Genomic DNA, 18364 nt, shown 5'->3' with positions numbered 1-18364 from the left:
GAAGAGGCAGTTGGAGAGTAAGGCTGAAATAAAAAATCCTTGCTATTCCACCCTCCATGCATGCATCTCTCTGGCCTGAACTCTTGGGTGATAGGTATTTTTAAACACCTGTCAACGTTACCTAGATATGTATTTTACCTTGCATGTGCGTATTTATTTTAGAATTCCACACTATAGTGTACTGTTCATATATAGCTTAGAAACATCCCAATTTCCAAAAGTTAGGAGCACCTGCAGTTGCCAGTGACTTTGGAAGCTCTCAGCCTGGATCTTACACTCTCTGAGACACAGACTGCCTGTTCCACAGCCCCTACCATAGGGAGGACAGTTGCTGAGTAGAAGCTGTGGATATCATGCTACAAGTACATAGTGCACAGCAGTAGTCGCTACCTTTTACTGGTCTTGCAGTAAGTCAGTAGGAAGGATGAGATTAGACAATCACCAGGCTCAAGTGCCTTTTCATTTCCTTAACATCACATATTTGAGATGTCAGCAGTGTTTGATGTGCGTAACTTTGCTTACAGCCACTTATGATATGTCCTGTAAAAACCATCTGGATACTAAATGTTCGTTTTCTGACTGTCTCTCTGAAAGGAGTTGTGTGCAAACTTAGTGTTTCTTTGTTTTAGGTATCACCTTGCCCTGCATAGTTCCTGGAGCGTATGGGTCCCCAGGGACTCCTGGCTTTCCAGGACTGCCAGGTAGGGAGACAAGCTGATGACCAAGAAGCACTTCTTCCTCGAGGAAGATAATACCTGCTAATTAATCTCCTCTGAGTGATAGTTATTCCTGAGAGTTAACTGGCAGAAAATGTTCCCTTTGTTGGTTTTTTTTTTTGTTTGTGTTTTTGGTTGGGTTTTTTTTTGTCCAAAGAGACTAGGCTTAGAGGATTGGAGGTTTAGAATGACTGCACCATTTTTTCCCTTTCAAGTAGCCTCTGAACCCAAACCCTCTCCTTCTGTGTTTATGTAGCTGATGAAACAGCCATAGCTTTGAGACTTTATTTAGCTTGAATTGTGTATCCAGCAAGTGGTTTCAGCCCTAGCTTTGCAGAAAAGACCTGATCCTGTTTTTTCGTGCTGTGTTTTTCTCTTCCACTATTCATTCATTAATATTTATTAATATATTTTTAACCTTAGGTTCCAAAGGCAGCAAAGGTTTTCCTGGCATTCCAGGCCAACCTGGATTACATGGGTCAAAAGGACAGCCAGGGTCTCCAGGAACAATAGGCTTGCAAGGGGAACCTGGTAAGAGGGAAGTTACTGGAATTATTTTTGTTGTCTGATGAACATGTATAATATTTTAACAAAAGAGTTGCCCAACTTAGGCCACTTTTTTGCCTGGTACATTCATATTGCTCCACTGAGAGCTCCATTGTGCTCCTTCCAAATGCAATCTCTGCAAGCAAATGGTTGCAGCTTGGAAGAAGACAAAAGAAATGCTCAAGATACTTGTTGCCTGCCTATAATACTGTATCACTGCTGGAAGGAAAAAGAACAACCAACACAATTTGTTTCTCCAGAGACTGTTGCCATGTGCTTTGTTACAGTTTCGGGTAACTACAAGTTTAGGGTAAAACTTTTAAGCCATGTGGTACTCTGCTAAAGGCACACTGTACAGGGTTTGGACCCATTTTAGCTGTGGGAATTTCTGATGGTTGTGTAAATAAAGAGCAAGAAGCAGAGGGGGTGAGGAAAAATTCCTAAAGCTAGATTGCTGTGTACACATCAGGTTTCTCTGGATAGGGCTGAAGAAATATCTTATCCTTTCACTACATTAAGGGGGGCATATCATCTTGATGGGGTTACTGATTTCATGACATATCTCCTGAGCAGTGTGACACATCCACTCAGCAGTGTACATTAGTGTCTACTTGGCACAGGGAGAGTACTTTCCAGTCCTTCTTGTACTGAGGCTGCCAGTGTCTTCTGCCTCAAGTGCCAGAAGTTGTCTGACATAGAGGACAAAGTAAGAAAGGTGTGATGAATATAACATCTCTGCAGCTTTTGTGGTTGATAGTGGTAGTGAGATACTGCCTGTCTGTGGCCTGAAATGGCCATCTTCCTCCTTTTTTTGTCCCTTTTGCCTAATCTGTCATCTAGTGAAACCAAGGTTGTAAAGCTGCCACTAGCTGCAGCTCCCAGATACTCCTGAAGTACTATTTTCTTTTTTTTTTTTTTTAATGATATTTTAACTGTTTTAAATAGTTTCACCACTTTCTGTCACCAATTATTGTTTCTGATTCAGTTCTGAAACATTCTGAAACTTTGCAAACAACTTTTTCTTGCATGGAAATTTTTAAAATGTAGATTTTGTTAGAGATGCTAATGGAAGCAGTTACTCTGTACTTCTGCTGAGTGATATTTGCTGGTTTTCTCTTTAAGGCTTCCCTGGGCCTCGAGGAGAGCAAGGGTCACAAGGACTTCCAGGACTGGATGGATCAGATGGTTTGCCTGGGAAAATGGGCGCTTCAGGCTTAGCTGGAGCAAAAGGAGATCCTGGAGATGTATTTGGTGCTGAGAGTGGAGCCCTGGGAGAGCATGGCCGACCTGGACTCCCAGGTGATAAAGGGCTTACAGGTGATCTTGGATTTCCAGGACCAAAAGGTAAGCACTGATACTGATTTTATCTGGGAATATCAAATTGTTCTCTCTAAAAAATCTTTCCTCTTTCCAGTCTCTTTAACATACTGTGTTAGCAGTCCTCTAAGCTCCTCAGAGGTGGCAATTTACTGGTTTTCTCTTAGAAGCTAATGCAGCTCAAAGGCTTTTGTTAAAACTCACTTTTTAATTAAAAGTGTGAATTTTGTTTTATTAGTTCTGTAACCTCCCACTTCTCTGTTCCCAGGGTTAGATGGAAGACCAGGCCTCCTGGGTATTAAAGGCGAACAGGGTAGTCCAGGATATTCGGGTGTCCCTGGATTGCGGGGACCTCCCGGTCCTGGAGGTCCTTTTGGCATTAAGGGAAAACCAGGACCCTTGGGGTCAGTTGGCCTTGTAGGAGCACCAGGTACGTAATGTCTTCTAATGAAGACAAGTAGCTAAGCTGAATGCTGCAATGTTGAGGAAGTGTGGGAGAGATTTGGTATTTGCTAGGAGTGAGCTCCTACCTCTGATCAGGCGTAACTGAGTGCAGAATTTGAGCCTTTCACCTCTGACTACTGAATGACTCCTGCCTAGGAATGGTGCCCCAAGGCTGTAAGAAGTACAACAGAAAGGCAGGAGAAAGCATCTTAGATGTCTTGATATTTTTAATATCTGTGCTCTTACATGCTGGCTGTATCATTGACTAATCTTCATTTCCCATTTTCATGACAATTTCTAATGTATGAGGTTGCTTGAAATGTGACTTTGACCAATTGAAAAATTCTTGGCTTTCTTAGAACAGTCACTTAAGTCTTCTCTGTCTTTCTCTTCACTGGGACAGAAGGGATATTTATTTCCCTTCACTTTTAAAGGGGAAAAAAAAAAACAAACCACTGCTTGATTACAGCAATATCTCTCAAGCTGCACCGACTGAATTGTTTCATGATGACCATATATGCAAGACTTGAGAACCAAGCAAAGAGAGATCTGGGAATTAGTACATAATGGTCTGTGACATAACTTGTCTGTTCTGATGTGCGCAATGGCAGTGCTGGAGCACAGTGACAACAAATGAATGAAAGCAGTAATGTCATTTGAGATTAAATTTTTTATTTATTTTGATGTTAACATTGCTTTTTCCTCTCTATTGTTTTATATTTTTGGACTGTATGCAATATATGACTTTCCTCTAACTGTTTTTAAAAAACTCCCATTGCTAGGATGATAAGCTCCAAATGATTACGTTTTTTGCAGCCGTAGTCTCTCTGAATCATTAGTTTCTTTTGTACCCTTGTTCTTTCTGTTCACATATTTTGTCTGTTTTTTCCTTCACCATGTTTCTATTCCATTTATCATCAACTCTCCATTTCTGATGTCACACTGTTTGGTTATGGGTTCTTCACATAGGCTGTCAAGGTGAGAAAATGCAGTGTAGCATAAAAGCTCATGGACTAACAACCTAGCTTTTAATGCTACAAGAATTGCATTGACCATAGGTGATACCCCTTATTATTGCTAATCAAACCAGAAGGCAAAGAGCCATTGTAGTGAGAATGCTCAGACAGTAACAAAGCCTAAAGCCTACAAGGAAGTCCTTAATACATACAGATTTTAAGGGTGTGTGCTTTCTTTGTCTTAAATAAAGCAGCCATTTCATCTGCTTTGAAGAATACTGGGTTGTAGTTTAAAACTTTATTTAAGCCTTGAGTGTAACAAAGCTCATATATTAGGTGCTGCTGCTGCAAATGCCATTTTTCAGAAGCCACCTGATTTTTCCTTCTCTTCCTCCTTTTGGATCTGAGCATTCTGTTTTCAATGGTTTGAGCCTTTGTTTAAAATTGTGAACCATTACAAAGCTTCAGCTTGAAACATTCTGAAGCATTTAGAGGCAAAACAGCGCATAAGATGTTGGTTTTCTGACAGCACAATCAGAAACTTGTTTCCTTAGTGAGCAATTTGCTCTTGAGAAGTAACACTATAACTACCAAGGTGGAAAAGAAACTTGTAAAAACAAGCCTCTCCAGTTGATCTCTGGTTCACCCAGAGGATGGGGTAGGTAGCAGAAGCTGGTATTAACAATGCTGCCCATTCTGGTTTGGCTGCCTTGATGATAAAGGTAAGGCTGGTGCGCTACAGTTTAGTGTCTGGTAAAGGAGACAAAACTGGATACATCATAAGGGGTTTCACTCTTGCCAGTTGTGTAGTGATGTAGGCAGTAACCCTCTCCATAGGTATTTTATTATTAGATGACTAATGCTTTTGCAATCCTAAGCTTTATGCCTTCTAGTAGGCTGCATGTGCCATAAGGTCCATTTGTCATATTAAAAACAATGCTGTGTTTAATGAGTTTGGGAGGCTGTCCACAAATTGTCCTAGTGTTTGTGTGACATAATCTATTGAGTTCTTTCTTGTATTGATTCAGGACTTCCTGGAGTCAAAGGCTTGGCTGGGGATGTAGGTCCACAAGGCCCTGCTGGCATGAAAGGCTTCCCAGGTCCTGATGGTGCTCCAGGATCTCCTGGGGAAAGAGGATTCTTAGGACCACCTGGGCCTTTTGGTCAAGATGGACGTCCGGGTTTCTCTGGGTCAAAAGGTATGTGTTCCACTAGGGTAATAGTCTGAGATTACTGTGCCCACAAAAAAATAACTTTGTTAATACTGATTTTAGGCCCAACTTGTCAGAAAAGAATGAATTCCCAACTAATGTTAGAATGCATTTTTTTGCTGCTGAGTTAAAAATCACAGATTATGGATTTAATTATCAAATCATGGTCATAGGGAGATCTGTTCTTAAAGGACATGGGCCCTTATGAACAAAGGGTCATGTAAATCAAGATAGACAAGAAAGTTGAAGAAATGAGGAACAGTGAATGAAATTTATAGAAGTAAGAGAAGGAAGCACAAACCAAATGGGAAGTAATATTTACAATACGTATGGTCATTAAGCACCAGTACAGTAGTCGGTTACTTGGAGAATTTGGTGTTAATTTGGGCAGAGAGCAATAGAGCTATGTAACTGCATGTTGCTCTCTTGGAAATTGGTTGGGTTTTGCTCTCCAGTGGAAGCAGGACCAGGCATTCAAAGGTGAACTGAAAAGTGCTGTTTGAAAGTATCATGAGTGGAGACCCATGAGAGAAGGGACCATGCTGTGCTTGTGCCATGAAGTTTTAGTGGCCAGATTTGGGTGCTTGGCCAGACCCATGCTGCCAATACTTGCCAGCTAGGTGGGTATTTAGTGTACCAGAAGAGATTAATTTTCCCTTTCTGTTCCTCAACTTTTCTATACAGGCGAGAAAGGGTCTTCTGGCCTGCTTGGTTTCCCTGGCATGCCAGGCCTGCCTGGTGTCCCTGGGGTGAGTGGATTTAAAGGAACTCCTGGCACAGCTGGAGGAAGAGGGAGCCCTGGAGTTGTGGGACTCCAAGGTCAAAAAGGTGAGGAACAGCTGAAAGGCTTTTGCTGGTTGTGCAGCAGAGGGACTTAGGAGGCCCTTTTGAGATATCTGCATATTTAATGTCTTCTTCTAAATACTCTGTTCTTTTCTTCCTTGTGAAATACTTTGGCCTGGTTGCCAAAGATGCTGAGCACTTACTGATGAATTTACATCAGGAGACATGGAAGTTCTGGTTTTGCCATCTAGCTTCTAGTGGCAGTGGTTATACCCTTTCTCTGTTCAATTATTTTGCAAGATTTCCTGACTTCTTATTTCTTCAGGTGACAGAGGTGATGTAGGTCCACCTGGTCTTCCTGTTCTTGGGCCTCCAGAACAGGCACTGCAATTCAAAGGAGACAAAGGAGATCCTGGATTAGCTGGACTTGGAGGATTCCCTGGACCTAGAGGTATTACACAACATAATTAGTTGCCAGTATCAGTTGTTCAGTAACTGTACTTATTCCCAGTGAAGTATGGTCTGTCTGTTTGACAGCACCTGCACTATTACTATTTTCTGATCTGCCATTCACATTCTAGCAAGATTTGCATATGGCAATTCTGAATTTTGAGAAAACAATTTTCCTTTGAAGTTCCTTTGAAGAACTATTGCCATTGCTTCTTCCTCTTTAAGGGGAGCTTTGAGTAACAGGTCAATTGGCCCAAATGAGCTGAATGTCTGTATTATGAAATGAAATGAAATTACACTCTGTTGTATAACCCAGGTGATAAAGGAATCACAGGAAGCCGTGGACAGCCTGGTCTCCCTGGTCCAATTGGGTCAGCAAGCAAAGAGAGAGGTCTTCATGGTGACCCAGGCTTTCCTGGTCCGCCTGGACAGCCTGGGCTGCCAGGACAGAAGGGTACACATGGTATCATAGGATTTCCAGGAATGCCAGGAGAGAGGGTAAATACCTTCTTAAGTATCTTCACCTTCTCTAAGTGCTCTTAGGAAAATACTGTGATCTATTTGGTACTTCTGTAGCAAAGCAGCAGAAGCTTGCAGAATTTTTCCTAACAAAACTTCCAGATTGTTTTTGTTGGCTCATACTGTTGAATGACACTTTGGATAGTATTTCTTCCTACATCTTTGCAGTCTGTTACCCAATGATTGCATGACCCAAACTTGGAACAGCAAGAATAAAAAGCAAAAACTGGTTTTGTGGGGGTTTTTTTCAGGGTTCAGATGGTATCGTAGGAACACTTGGATTCCCAGGACCTATTGGCCTCCCTGGTCCAAAGGGTAAGAAATCTTTCATGGTGTACATGGTCTGTAAGTACATACAATCTTAATAGTCGTGATGAAAATGAATGAGTAGTGTTTGAGAAGTGTCTGTTGCTCTCCACTGACTGGCTCCAAAGTACATATCCCCCTGTAAGGAGCTTCATTTGGATGAGACCAATCCCAAGCCAAATGCCTAAACACTTCATGGTCATTTGAAAATTTGGCCACAGCACTGTGTGCAGCATGTTGGACAGTATGAGGGGGCACACCTTGTGTCAAAAGTATGATGGACAGAATGTTGTGGAATTATCCATAAATGTTTGTTTATCATGCATTTGCATGAGTGAATTTGCATCCATTGCTGTTTATAAGCATTTTCAAACTCAGGTACATTGCTTATTATAGTCTTTGTTTGCTCCATGGATTTGAAATACAAGCAAAGTTTATTTTCATAAACAAGGCTATTGAGCACCCCTGAAAACTGCTCCCCACAGTCAGTTAGAGAGTGGTGTCCCCACTTTGTCTTTCTATTCCAGGAGACCAGGGAGAGTCTGTTGGCGTTCCTGGCATTGCTGGGGCAAAAGGAGAGCGAGGGGACCCGGGGTTCCCAGGTAAAGTAGCCCTTGATTGCTGACTTCAAGAATGCAAAATTCTAGAGATTAAACAAGATAGCCAATTTGGGTATTTTTGTAATCTATGAATTTAAATACTTTAGTCCTCTCCTGGAAGCGAGATTTGAGGAGTCTGAAACCCAGGTGAGGCAGAAGTCTGGATGGTAATGAACATGTCCACAAACAGCCCAATTCTAATACTGGGTCCCACTTCACTACTTGAGGAGGAACTTGTGAACTTGCACTGGGATCCAGGGAGTCCAGTTCAGGGCCCAGACTAAGACCGTGACTAAGCAGACACAAGTGCTGCAGCCTCAGCATAAAGTGCTTGGCATTCTCTTCATGCCTTCCTCCAGTTTGACTTGTGCTCTGTCCTGCTGTCTGTTTTTATCCTTTCAGGAGAGAGAGGGAGAGAAGGACTCAAGGGTGAACCAGGCTACCCAGGAAACACTGGGGTGAATGGACTCAAAGGTGGCCCAGGAGATCTTGGCCAAGAAGGACCAGCAGGTACTGGACTAGGCACTTAAGTTCTGCAGTTCATGGTGTAAGTGTGGAACAACCTCGCCTTGTTGTTTCCTTGGCCCTGGTTCACCTGTATCAGCTAAGGCTTGAACAAGAAGGTTGACAAGAAGATGGGAATTTTAGACTCACAGAATGGTTTGGGTTGGAAGGGACCTTAAAGACCATCCAGTTCCACCCCCCTGCCACGGGCAGGGACACCTTCCACTAGCTCAGGTTGCTCCAAGCCCCGTCCAACCTGGCCTTGAACCCTGCCAGGCAGGGGGCAGCCACAGCTTCTCTGGGCAACCTGTGCCTGTGTCACAGTGAAGAATTTCTTCCTTGTTTCTAATCTGAATCTCCCCTCTTTCAGTTTAAAACCATCACCCCTTGTCCTATCCCTGCACCCCCTGATGCAGAGTCCCTCCCCACCTTTCCTGTAGCCCCTTTAAGCACTGGGAGGCCGCTCTAAGGTCTCCCCGGAGCCTTCTCTTCTCCAGCTGAACACCCCAACTCTCTCAGCCTGTCCTCACAGGGGGGTGCTCCAGCCCCTGATCATCTCTGTGGCCTCCTCTGGACCTGCTCGAGCAGGTCCCTGTCCTTCTGATGTTGGGGCCCCAGAGCTGGACACAGCACTGCAGGGGGGGTCTCACAGGAGCAGAGCAGAGGGGGAGAATCCCCTCCCTCGCCCTGCTGGCCACACTGCTCTGGATGCAGCCCAGGACACGGTTGGCTTTCTGGGCTGTGAGCGCACATTGCTGGCTCACAGTCAGTTTTCCATCCACCAATACCCCCAAGTCCTTCTCCTTGGGGCTGCTCTCAATCCACTCCTGGCCCAGCCTGGATTTGTGCTTGGGATTGCCCCGACCCATGGGCAGGACCTTGCCCATGGCCTTGTTGAACTCCATGAGGTTTGCACAGTCCCACCTCTCCAGCCTGTCCAGGTCCCTCTGAATGGCACATCCCTGCCGTCCAGCATGTCGACTGCACCATACAGCTCAGCGTCATTGTTGAACTTGCTGAGGGTGCCTCTATCCAACTGTCCATGTTGCCAAGAAGTGTTAAACAGCACTGGTCACAGCACCGACCCCTGAGGACACCACTTGTCACTGCTCTCCCCTTGGACATTGAGCCACTGACCACAACTTTTTGAGTGTAAGGTGTCACCTTGTCCTGTTGTGACCAATTCTGTAGCTCAACCACGTGGTGAATCCTGCATAATGGAAACATAAAGGAATTCCTTTAAAAAATAGGGAACACCTCAGGTACAAGCAGTAGCAGCTTCTTTGCAGCTGCTCATGGGCAAGGCTGCTCTAAAATCTTCCATTGCAACACTTCTGTCTGCTCCCTCTCTAGAGCCAAGCCTACCCAGAATGATGGCTACAAGCGTCTTTGGGTAGTGGTGTAACTAGCAGGTAGATTCTTAAGTTGTTATCAAGGTTAAAGATGGGAGAACAGTGAAAGTCATTACTGGAATGTGTTATTTGAAAAACGATTTAATTAGTTATTCAGTAAGTAAACTGTTCCAGTGTGTTACTTGGTGAGTGATGAAGAATGTCGTTGCTATGATTAAAAAAAAAAAAAAAAAAAAGCTATCAAATAAACAGCTTGGTAAGTGCCATGCTAGTAGTGGTAGTGAGGAGAGATTTGGATCTGGTTTTGCTTCGTCTAAATAGTTTAGTCACCCTTGTTATGAGTTAAATGCAGGAACAGAAGCTGTAAGATAGAGCTGTGAGCTGTTCCATCCTGAATGTGTAGTACAGGAACATTTTTCTGTTTGTTTTTAGGAATCCCTGGAAATGCTGGGCTGAGGGGAATCCCTGGGCCACCAGGACCTCCAGGACAGCCAGGATCTGTTGGGTTCCCTGGAGCCCGTGGAACAGCAGGACCTAAAGGTATATCTGGAGCCTGCACATGGTGGGAGTGTTTTGGCCAAGTATATCACAGCAGGCAGGCAGCAATCTTATGTGTGGGCCAGCTGTGCGTTTGAAATCAGCTTATTTCTTGGCAATGTTAGTGCAGGCACCAGCTGCTAGAAATGAGCAGAGAAGTGGTTGAAAAGGGAGAGGCTCTCCCTTGATTTGGATCACTGATTGGGTATTCACTGAGGGTAAAATGGGTGAGAGCAGTAGGAAGAGTTTCCGTGAAGGAAGACTTTACATCCTGTCTTTCTCTGTGTGTCAGGTTTCTCATACATGTTGTACTCTCCATGAAACACCTTATGCATTTCCACCTAACTAGATTATTTGCTTATTTGCTCACTTATGTTCCCAATGTCTCTTCAGGGTTTCACGGATTTCCGGGTTTAAATGGTCTGAATGGTTTACCAGGGACAAAAGGATCTCCTGGAACACCAGGTAAAGCAGATGTGTAGTAGAAGTGTCATAGTTGAGGAAATGCATACACTGATCCATCAGGAAAGCAGTGTTTCCCACAAGATTCCCCTGTTTCACCCAGTTCAAGATTTAACTATAACCTGAAGAAAAACCTCAGGATATTGAATGTACCTGAAAAAAATTCTTCTTTAATGCGAGTAAGAATAGGGTGCAGCCTGTGGAGTGAGGAGGCTTTTCTGGTGATGGTTGTCCTTGAATTTGTGAAGGATTGTGTCACTGCTGGAAAGTCAATGGAATGAAATTATAAAACTCTTCCATTTCTAATAGATGTTTTGATTTTAGCAGGGCAGCATCAAATGCTTGCTTTGAGTGGGACTTAGCAATGGCATGTTTCCTTCCTGCTTTCCATAGCCCTCCATTATCTGGAGCTCAAGGAAGACATCAGTAAAATCAGAAGCTGATTTCTTTGATTAGATTCTGGATTCTGCTTTTGGGAAACTTCTGCTGGATTTTTTCATGTTTTTAACATATGAAATAGAATGTGGTTCTGTTTTGCAAACATGTAGAGAGGTGGAGAAAGACTTTTCCAAAGAGACTTGTTTAGTTACAATCATCTTGTAAAGCAGCACTTAAAATTTGTGGCAGACATTTTATGCATGAAAATGGACAGTCTTGAGGTGTGCAACTTGAACGATACCTGTTTTCTTTGTTTAAGACTTTCTCTATTGGAAGATAATGATTTACAGCATATAGATCCTCCACAGTTTTCCTGAGAGAGCTGTTTAGTATTTACTCTTACCAAAGTGACGTGCTGAACATCTCCCTGCAGCTCTTCCTGGGAGCCTCTGTCCTGCACCACTTGTGCCTCAGTGTGTCTTTTGCAATAGTCTGTGGAAACCGATCTCTCCATGTTGGAATATGAAGCCCACTAAATTATTTAATGACCAGAAGCTTGAGTCTATGTTGCATCCTCTTGAGAGACACAGCATACAGGCTGGCAGGCAAATCCTGTCACAGGAGTGCTATGTACACATCCTTGTGCAAGAGCTTCTGGGAAGACCAGAACAGTCATATGCTTCTCTCTCAGCATCTCAAATTCACTCTGCACAACCAGAGTAGCACATGAGACCCCAAATCTCTTTCCATTGCTCTACTGGAAACAGCAGAGAGAGTAGTAAATGGCTGATTTTTTATTACAACTCAGTTTGTGTAATAATTTAACTGCCATTAGGCAATTTGAATAGGCTTTCTTATCTTTGTTAACCGTGTTTAATTAGGTCTGAGTGAAGCTGGACTGAAAGGCCCTGCAGGTCTCCCAGGTCCAAAGGGTGAAGAAGGTTCTCCAGGCTTGGGTAGAGGATCTCTAGGATTCCCTGGACCAAAAGGCTCATCAGGAGACATGGGTAAATACTGACGTTCCAGAAGCCCAGCAGGATGTATGGCAGCACAGGTTAGCAGGTTGCATGGTCAGCACAATTACCAAGGAGAACTCCTGAAGCCACAGAGGTGGTTGGGAGTTTGACAGGTAAATGCTCGATGCATGATGTGGCTATGTGTTTGAGAAACAGTTGGTTACATGGTTCTCACAGTGTCTGTACCTCTCATGAACAACAGGATATAGTCATTTTCCCCCTAATGTAGTGAGATATCTCTCTGTTCTCCTCAGTGTAAATACTACTTGGCCACTACTTCTGTCCATGTCTGTGAAGATCACTGAAGAGCTTAGGGTACACTCTCTCACTTTATATTTCTTATTCTAGGTCCCCCTGGTCCTGTGGGACTGCCTGGATTGCCAGGAACACCTGGAGTTTCTCTTCCTTCTGATATACGTGGGAGACCTGGGGATGCTGGCCATCCAGGAACTGATGGGAGTTCAGGTATGAAGAGAGACCTTTTAAGGGGACTAGCTAAGGGGATTTCTATTTCTTTATGTGCTTCCTTTGAAGAGCTCTGAGGGGAAATATCTTGGATGAGTACTGTTACTTTAATAACTGGGGGTTTAGATCAGGGATCAAGAATGAGAAGATCTGTTTTCAGTTCCTGCTATTGAATCCTGATTTGGTTTAGCCTGTTATTAAAGTTCTCTAGTCTATATTCATTTCACCTATTGTGGTAGTGAAGACAGACTTGGGCACTAAGGTGGGTACTTAAGTCTAGTGTAGTATGTCTAAATTGGGATACCAGCTCCATTTTGAACTGTGGTTTCCACAGCTTTGTGGAACATAGGCTCTGTGTAAACTTTAGAAGTATCCTGTCTGAGCTGGGAGGCAGCAAAACTTCACTGATACTTAGAGGTACATGAGAAGCACTTGCTGTAGGGTTGACAGCAAGAACAGTTTGAAAGATTTGTCATGATGCCATTGGTACCCATTCAATACCTCACATCCTTGTTGGAGCGGCTGAGACTCTAGGCCTTTCCCTGCCCAAGGATTTGATTCCACTGCTCTCATTCTCCTAGGGAATGTCTGAGTGAGCAAGCTAGCAACCAGGTGGGTCAAGGACTATACTCAGGTCCAGAATTTGAAGCTAAATTATTGTGATTAAAAGGATTAAAAAGTCTGTGAGACATTAGTGTATATAAGCAGGTGGGGTCTGTTTTTTTTCCTTTGGGAGAAGGACACCCATGGAAATATATACACCCAAGCAATGACTGTTCTCTAGAAAGACACACTGGGGGTAGCCCCAGCATTTACTTCGCCCAAGGAGCAGATTGTGCTAATTACCCCTCTTGTCTCTAGGTCTTCCAGGTCCTCCAGGACCTCCAGGTCCCCCTGGCCCAGCTTCCGACCAGGGTGACACAGGCAGTCCCGGTTTCCCTGGTGCTCTTGGCTTGCGAGGCATTAAGGGTGACGTGGGACCCACTGGTCCAATTGGACTCCCTGGAGCATCTGGATTAAAAGGTAATCTTGCCTTGAAAGGGTTTGGGTGTGGGTTGGCAGCTCTCATCTTGACAGCATGAATGGCTATCATGTGGTTAGTGTGACCGCTTTGAAATGAATCCTCATTCAGGTGTAAGCACAGCTGAGCTTGTTGTCTAAGTCTTCCCTTTTGGCTCATGCAGGTTTTACCTACTGTCTCCAAAAGCAGCAAAGTGAGGGCAGCTCCCAGTGCTCTTCACTGTGTCCCTAATGATTTTTTTGCTCTTTGTTTGTTTTGTTTGTTTTTTTTTTTTTCTGAGTAGATGATGTCCACATGCAGTGGGTGCTGTGCTTGTTGAATACAGCTTAGTTACCCACTTGCATATGCTGTCTAGGCAAAGACTGGAGATGCTGTTTCATCCCACCTGTCACCTGTGCTCAGAGGCATGGTGTAGTGGCTTTAGGTGTCTACAAGAGAATAAGAGGACTGTAGGAGTTAAGAGATCTTGTTCTGGACTAAGGCAGGGAGCATGTTGCTCTCTCTTCGGTCTCTGCCAAAGGAGACTAGAGGACAGCTGCAAACAAGAACTCTAATAGCAAGGTTACAGAGAAACCACACAGCTCAAAAGGCCAGGCGAGGATGGAGAACCACTGCCAGGTGAAGAGTTGTATGCTGTCTTTGCAGGCTGGCAGATCCCCATCCATCTGTGCTGTCCATAGAGATGGATTCCAAATAGAAAAGATGTGTACTTCCCAAACACTTTCCTTGGGTTACCCAAGGAAGGGGAAGAATTCTTTCAATAAAGTATAATTATGTAGCTGTGGAAATTCTTGTCTTGAGGCTCTGCAGCCATTCTGGACATCAAAATGGGCACAGAGTTCCTTAAGGGTCATGGTCCCCTCCATCTCAGAGCTGAAATGCTGTTGCCATTGCTGCCATCAGTGTGTTTCTCAGTGCCCCAGCTGCGGGTCAGAATCAGGACCCTGTGCCTAGCCCCTGCGTGTCTTTGCAGGTATAAGAGGTGAGCCTGGCCTTATGGGGATGCCAGGTAAGGACGGGCCTCCGGGGGATCCTGGTTACCCTGGGCTGAAAGGTGAAATGGGCCATCGAGGTGAGTGCTGGTAGATTTGAAAAGCTGTTCTTTATTGCACATGCTTTGGGCTGGGAAAAATTTCAGAACTCCTTTAATGGGCTTGTTTGCGGGACTCTTCAATTTTTAGAAACCAAAATAAATTAGAGGGAGCTTGACACCACTTTTTACAAAGATATCCAGTGCTACTTTACTAAGGCAGTCTTAATTTAGCATACTTCTCCTTTTTGTCAGTATTATCATCAAAACTGTGCATTTTTGTGGGGTACTTACGCTGTCATTTGCACCGTGTGCAGGTCTCCCTGGCCGACAAGGGGCTCCAGGTATAACCCCACAGCCAGAAGAAATCACAGCCCCTGCAGGTTTACCTGGTCTGCCAGGGATTGATGGTGTCCATGGCTTTGATGGAGATCCTGGATTCCAGGGCCCAGCTGGAAAACCAGGTAAAAATTACGCTCAGATCACTGAAATGCTGCCTTCTGGAAGAGCAACACTACTTTCACAAATGCATTAGGAAGGTTTACAGATTTTTCTAATAAGGGAAATAATTCCAGTAAAATACATACAAATGTCATGTTTTATTATTACTAGAATGTATTTGATAAATTCTGTTCATGCACTTTTGTAGTGTTTTTTAATTAGGTTTCCAGAATTAGGTGCAGCAGCATGTGATGTAGCTGATATGATACAGCTTTGGTACTAGCAGGTGGAGTGTCATGAAAATGATTCACCACTGAGAATTATTTGAATTGTCAATGACATACTGTAACTGGAGAAGTGTTGGGAGCTTCAGCCTGTGCCACTGTGGTTCATATTGTTTGGCAAAGCAGCTTTGGTGGGTCCTGCACTAGTTGGCTCTCCAGGGCCCAGCAAGTCCCCATGATTCCTTTCTCAGCACTGCCGTTCAGGCAATTTTAAAATGTTACTATTCTCTTATATTCATGAATTCCTTTAGAGTGGGAACATCACTTAGCACCAGTCCTTCCCCCTAGATGTTATTCTGAATCCCATCACAGTGGTTAGAGCTGTGTTAGCTCATAAAGTGAATAAACATTCAGGGAGTAAAAGCTGGGAGAGCCTTTACTGATACTGGTCAGGCAGTCAGGTAACAGATGCTGCAGAGCAGTGGGAAGAGAGAAGCTCATTGGGAAATTACCCCTATTTATACTATTTGTAATGCTTAATCTTTACAAAAGTCATGCAAATGTACACCCATCTGCTTCTCAGTCAGATGTTTCCTTATACTAACTGTCCACATTACTGATCACAGGTATCTAGCCCTGTGCAATTGCATAATGCATTCTGTCTCGATACTATTTTGTTATAATTTGTACCATCCTGAATGCTTATTTTGTTGTTGGTTTATTCAATCCAGGCCAGACCTTTCTGGTTTGGGGTCAGGGCAGTCCTGAATGGATTCGAAAGGTCTGTAGGCAGGCACCTCTTATTACATCCCACTAACTTTTAAGCCTGTATATTTTGAGCACACTTCATTGCCCTGAGACTTTTTGAAGATTTTTCAGTCAGATGCCTGTCATCAAATACTAGGGGGATAGGAAAAAGGTGAAATTAGTTCAAGTCAGTGGCTCTAATTTTACATAATATTTAGGCTGAACATCAAGGGCAATTTTCTGGTTTGAAAAAAAGGTGAAATCAAGCAAAACAAGTGACTTCAACTTTCAGGCAAAATTTCAGCAAGATAGCTCAACTATCTTCAGCTTACAACAGCTGAACCATTATACGAGAGGATTCTTGTGTTCATAGCAGCAGGAATCTTGTGAGACAGAGATGAGAGGACTTCACAGACTTCCACAAACATCAAATTGAAACCTGGGTCTTAGGTCTGATGTGGCTTCAGACTAAAATCAGTATCTTATCCCAGATCTCAGTCCTGCATTTTCAGCCTTATCTAATGTTCAGCTACATATCTTGATCCTTTAACAATCAGATCATGTAGAATCCCTGTATGGAGTTAGTTGTTTGTAACCACAGCTGTTGCAGAGTGAGCTCTCAGCATGGCTGCTGACAATGTATTTCTTTTCTGGAATATGACTTCAGGAGTAAAGGCATTAGTATGAAGAGATAATGATAGTAAAAATTGTATTTAATTTCAGGTATAAAAGGTTTGCCGGGAAGATCTGGTTTGAAAGGACATGATGGTTTACCTGGGTCTCCTGGCATAGTTGGGGATCCAGGACCTTCAGGTGCCCCAGGACCACAAGGATTTGAAGGTAATTTTACAATTTGGGGAACTCAGATCAGAAAGAAGCAATCACTAGAATTTTGTTTGCCTACGTGTTCTGCAGAGACCCTCCCCAACACCCACTTACCTTAGGAAGACCAGGGCATATATGTGATCTTGTGTCGTGTATCTGCAATGTAGTGAATTTAATCTTCAGTGATGAAGATTATGTCACGTGTCATTGTTTTCTATCACTGCTGGTGTTCCCCTAGGTACAATTCTGATCATCTTTTGGTTTTAATGTTTTGTGGATGTGAAAGTCATCTTGAAGATCTAAAAGAGAAAAATTATATTCACAGTGAACACAGCTGTGAGGGTTGGATAGTAGAGGAAAGGCACAGTGAGAGAAGGTTTGGATTCTCCACAGAATTGTTGTACATCTCGGCTTTTCTGCATCAAAGGAATATCATCATGAGGAGCACTATAGCAAAAAATGAATTTATTAGGATTTAGTTGCTGCTTTGAAATCCTCAGAATTACTGTACTATGAGATACATGCTAACACATTGGCACCAGAGTTGTTGGGCTAAGAAAGAAAATTAAATGAGGTAGAAAATGGGTGGGTGCTACTGTGAAATGACTGCGTTTGGAGCTGGTAGGTCCAGTTATTCATATAACAACTGTCAAAACTTAGGCTCCTTATTGTACAAGACTGACATAAACACAATGGCAGCAGTGCCAAAATCGGGTACAGAGCCAGCTGATGTCCTCACTGTGTGTTAGTGATAGTGACTCCTTTTCTGCCTTGTAGGTGTTGCTGGAAAGCCGGGCTCGCTGGGTTTGCCGGGAATGCCTGGTCGGAGCATGGGCGTTGGATACACTTTAGTGAAGCACAGTCAGTCAGACCAAATCCCACCCTGTCCCATAGGAATGAATAAGCTCTGGGACGGCTACAGCTTATTGTACGTGGAGGGGCAGGAGAAGTCGCACAACCAGGATCTTGGTGAGCTGACAGAATTCTCTTGGGCATAAAATATCGGCCAAAATCCTGTTTCAAATGAGCAGTTTTCATCAGTGCCGCAGGCGGCTGTAGTGGAGGTGGTGGAAGTCTGCATGGCCAAAATCTGTACGGGGAGCAGCATCACCTGGGCCGTCCTCTACCGCTCATGTCTGCTGTGTATGAGTTGGAGCATTTGGCAGATGCTTGATGTAGCCACTTCTCCCATTTTTCCAGGTTTTGCTGGCTCATGTTTGCCTCGCTTCAGCACCATGCCCTTCATATACTGCAACATCAACGAAGTGTGCTATTATGCCAGCCGAAATGACAAGTCCTACTGGCTGTCCACCACTGCTCCTATCCCCATGATGCCAGTGGACAGTGTTCAGATCCCACAGTACATCAGCCGGTGCTCGGTATGTGAGGCACCTTCCCAGGCCGTGGCTGTGCACAGCCAGGACATCACCATCCCACAGTGTCCCCTTGGCTGGCGCAGCCTATGGATAGGATACTCCTTTCTTATGGTAAGGATACTATTGCTCATGCAAAGGC

General features: G+C 43.8%; 1 protein-coding gene across 1 annotated transcript in view; it reads left to right on the top strand.

Annotated features, from left to right (window-relative positions):
* Positions 1 to 18364, top strand: part of COL4A6 (collagen type IV alpha 6 chain) — a 53175-nt gene that overhangs the window by 31552 nt on the left and 3259 nt on the right. The window contains exons 21-41 of the mRNA XM_026848300.1: positions 630 to 701; positions 1140 to 1247; positions 2385 to 2606; positions 2848 to 3009; positions 5008 to 5178; positions 5875 to 6018; positions 6299 to 6424; positions 6740 to 6921; positions 7194 to 7257; positions 7776 to 7850; positions 8250 to 8357; positions 10136 to 10243; positions 10634 to 10705; positions 11962 to 12087; positions 12445 to 12561; positions 13423 to 13584; positions 14556 to 14654; positions 14930 to 15076; positions 16748 to 16864; positions 17627 to 17818; positions 18050 to 18336. Coding sequence (XP_026704101.1) covers positions 630 to 701; positions 1140 to 1247; positions 2385 to 2606; positions 2848 to 3009; positions 5008 to 5178; positions 5875 to 6018; positions 6299 to 6424; positions 6740 to 6921; positions 7194 to 7257; positions 7776 to 7850; positions 8250 to 8357; positions 10136 to 10243; positions 10634 to 10705; positions 11962 to 12087; positions 12445 to 12561; positions 13423 to 13584; positions 14556 to 14654; positions 14930 to 15076; positions 16748 to 16864; positions 17627 to 17818; positions 18050 to 18336 — 2861 coding nt within the window. The remainder of the gene's footprint in view (positions 1 to 629; positions 702 to 1139; positions 1248 to 2384; positions 2607 to 2847; positions 3010 to 5007; positions 5179 to 5874; positions 6019 to 6298; positions 6425 to 6739; positions 6922 to 7193; positions 7258 to 7775; positions 7851 to 8249; positions 8358 to 10135; positions 10244 to 10633; positions 10706 to 11961; positions 12088 to 12444; positions 12562 to 13422; positions 13585 to 14555; positions 14655 to 14929; positions 15077 to 16747; positions 16865 to 17626; positions 17819 to 18049; positions 18337 to 18364) is intronic.

Source organism: Athene cunicularia, assembly GCF_003259725.1.
Source record: "Athene cunicularia isolate RWA chromosome 4 unlocalized genomic scaffold, athCun1 chr4_part3, whole genome shotgun sequence".
Classification (NCBI taxonomy): Eukaryota; Metazoa; Chordata; class Aves; order Strigiformes; family Strigidae; genus Athene; species Athene cunicularia.
This window is presented reverse-complemented; position numbering and strand designations above follow the sequence as displayed.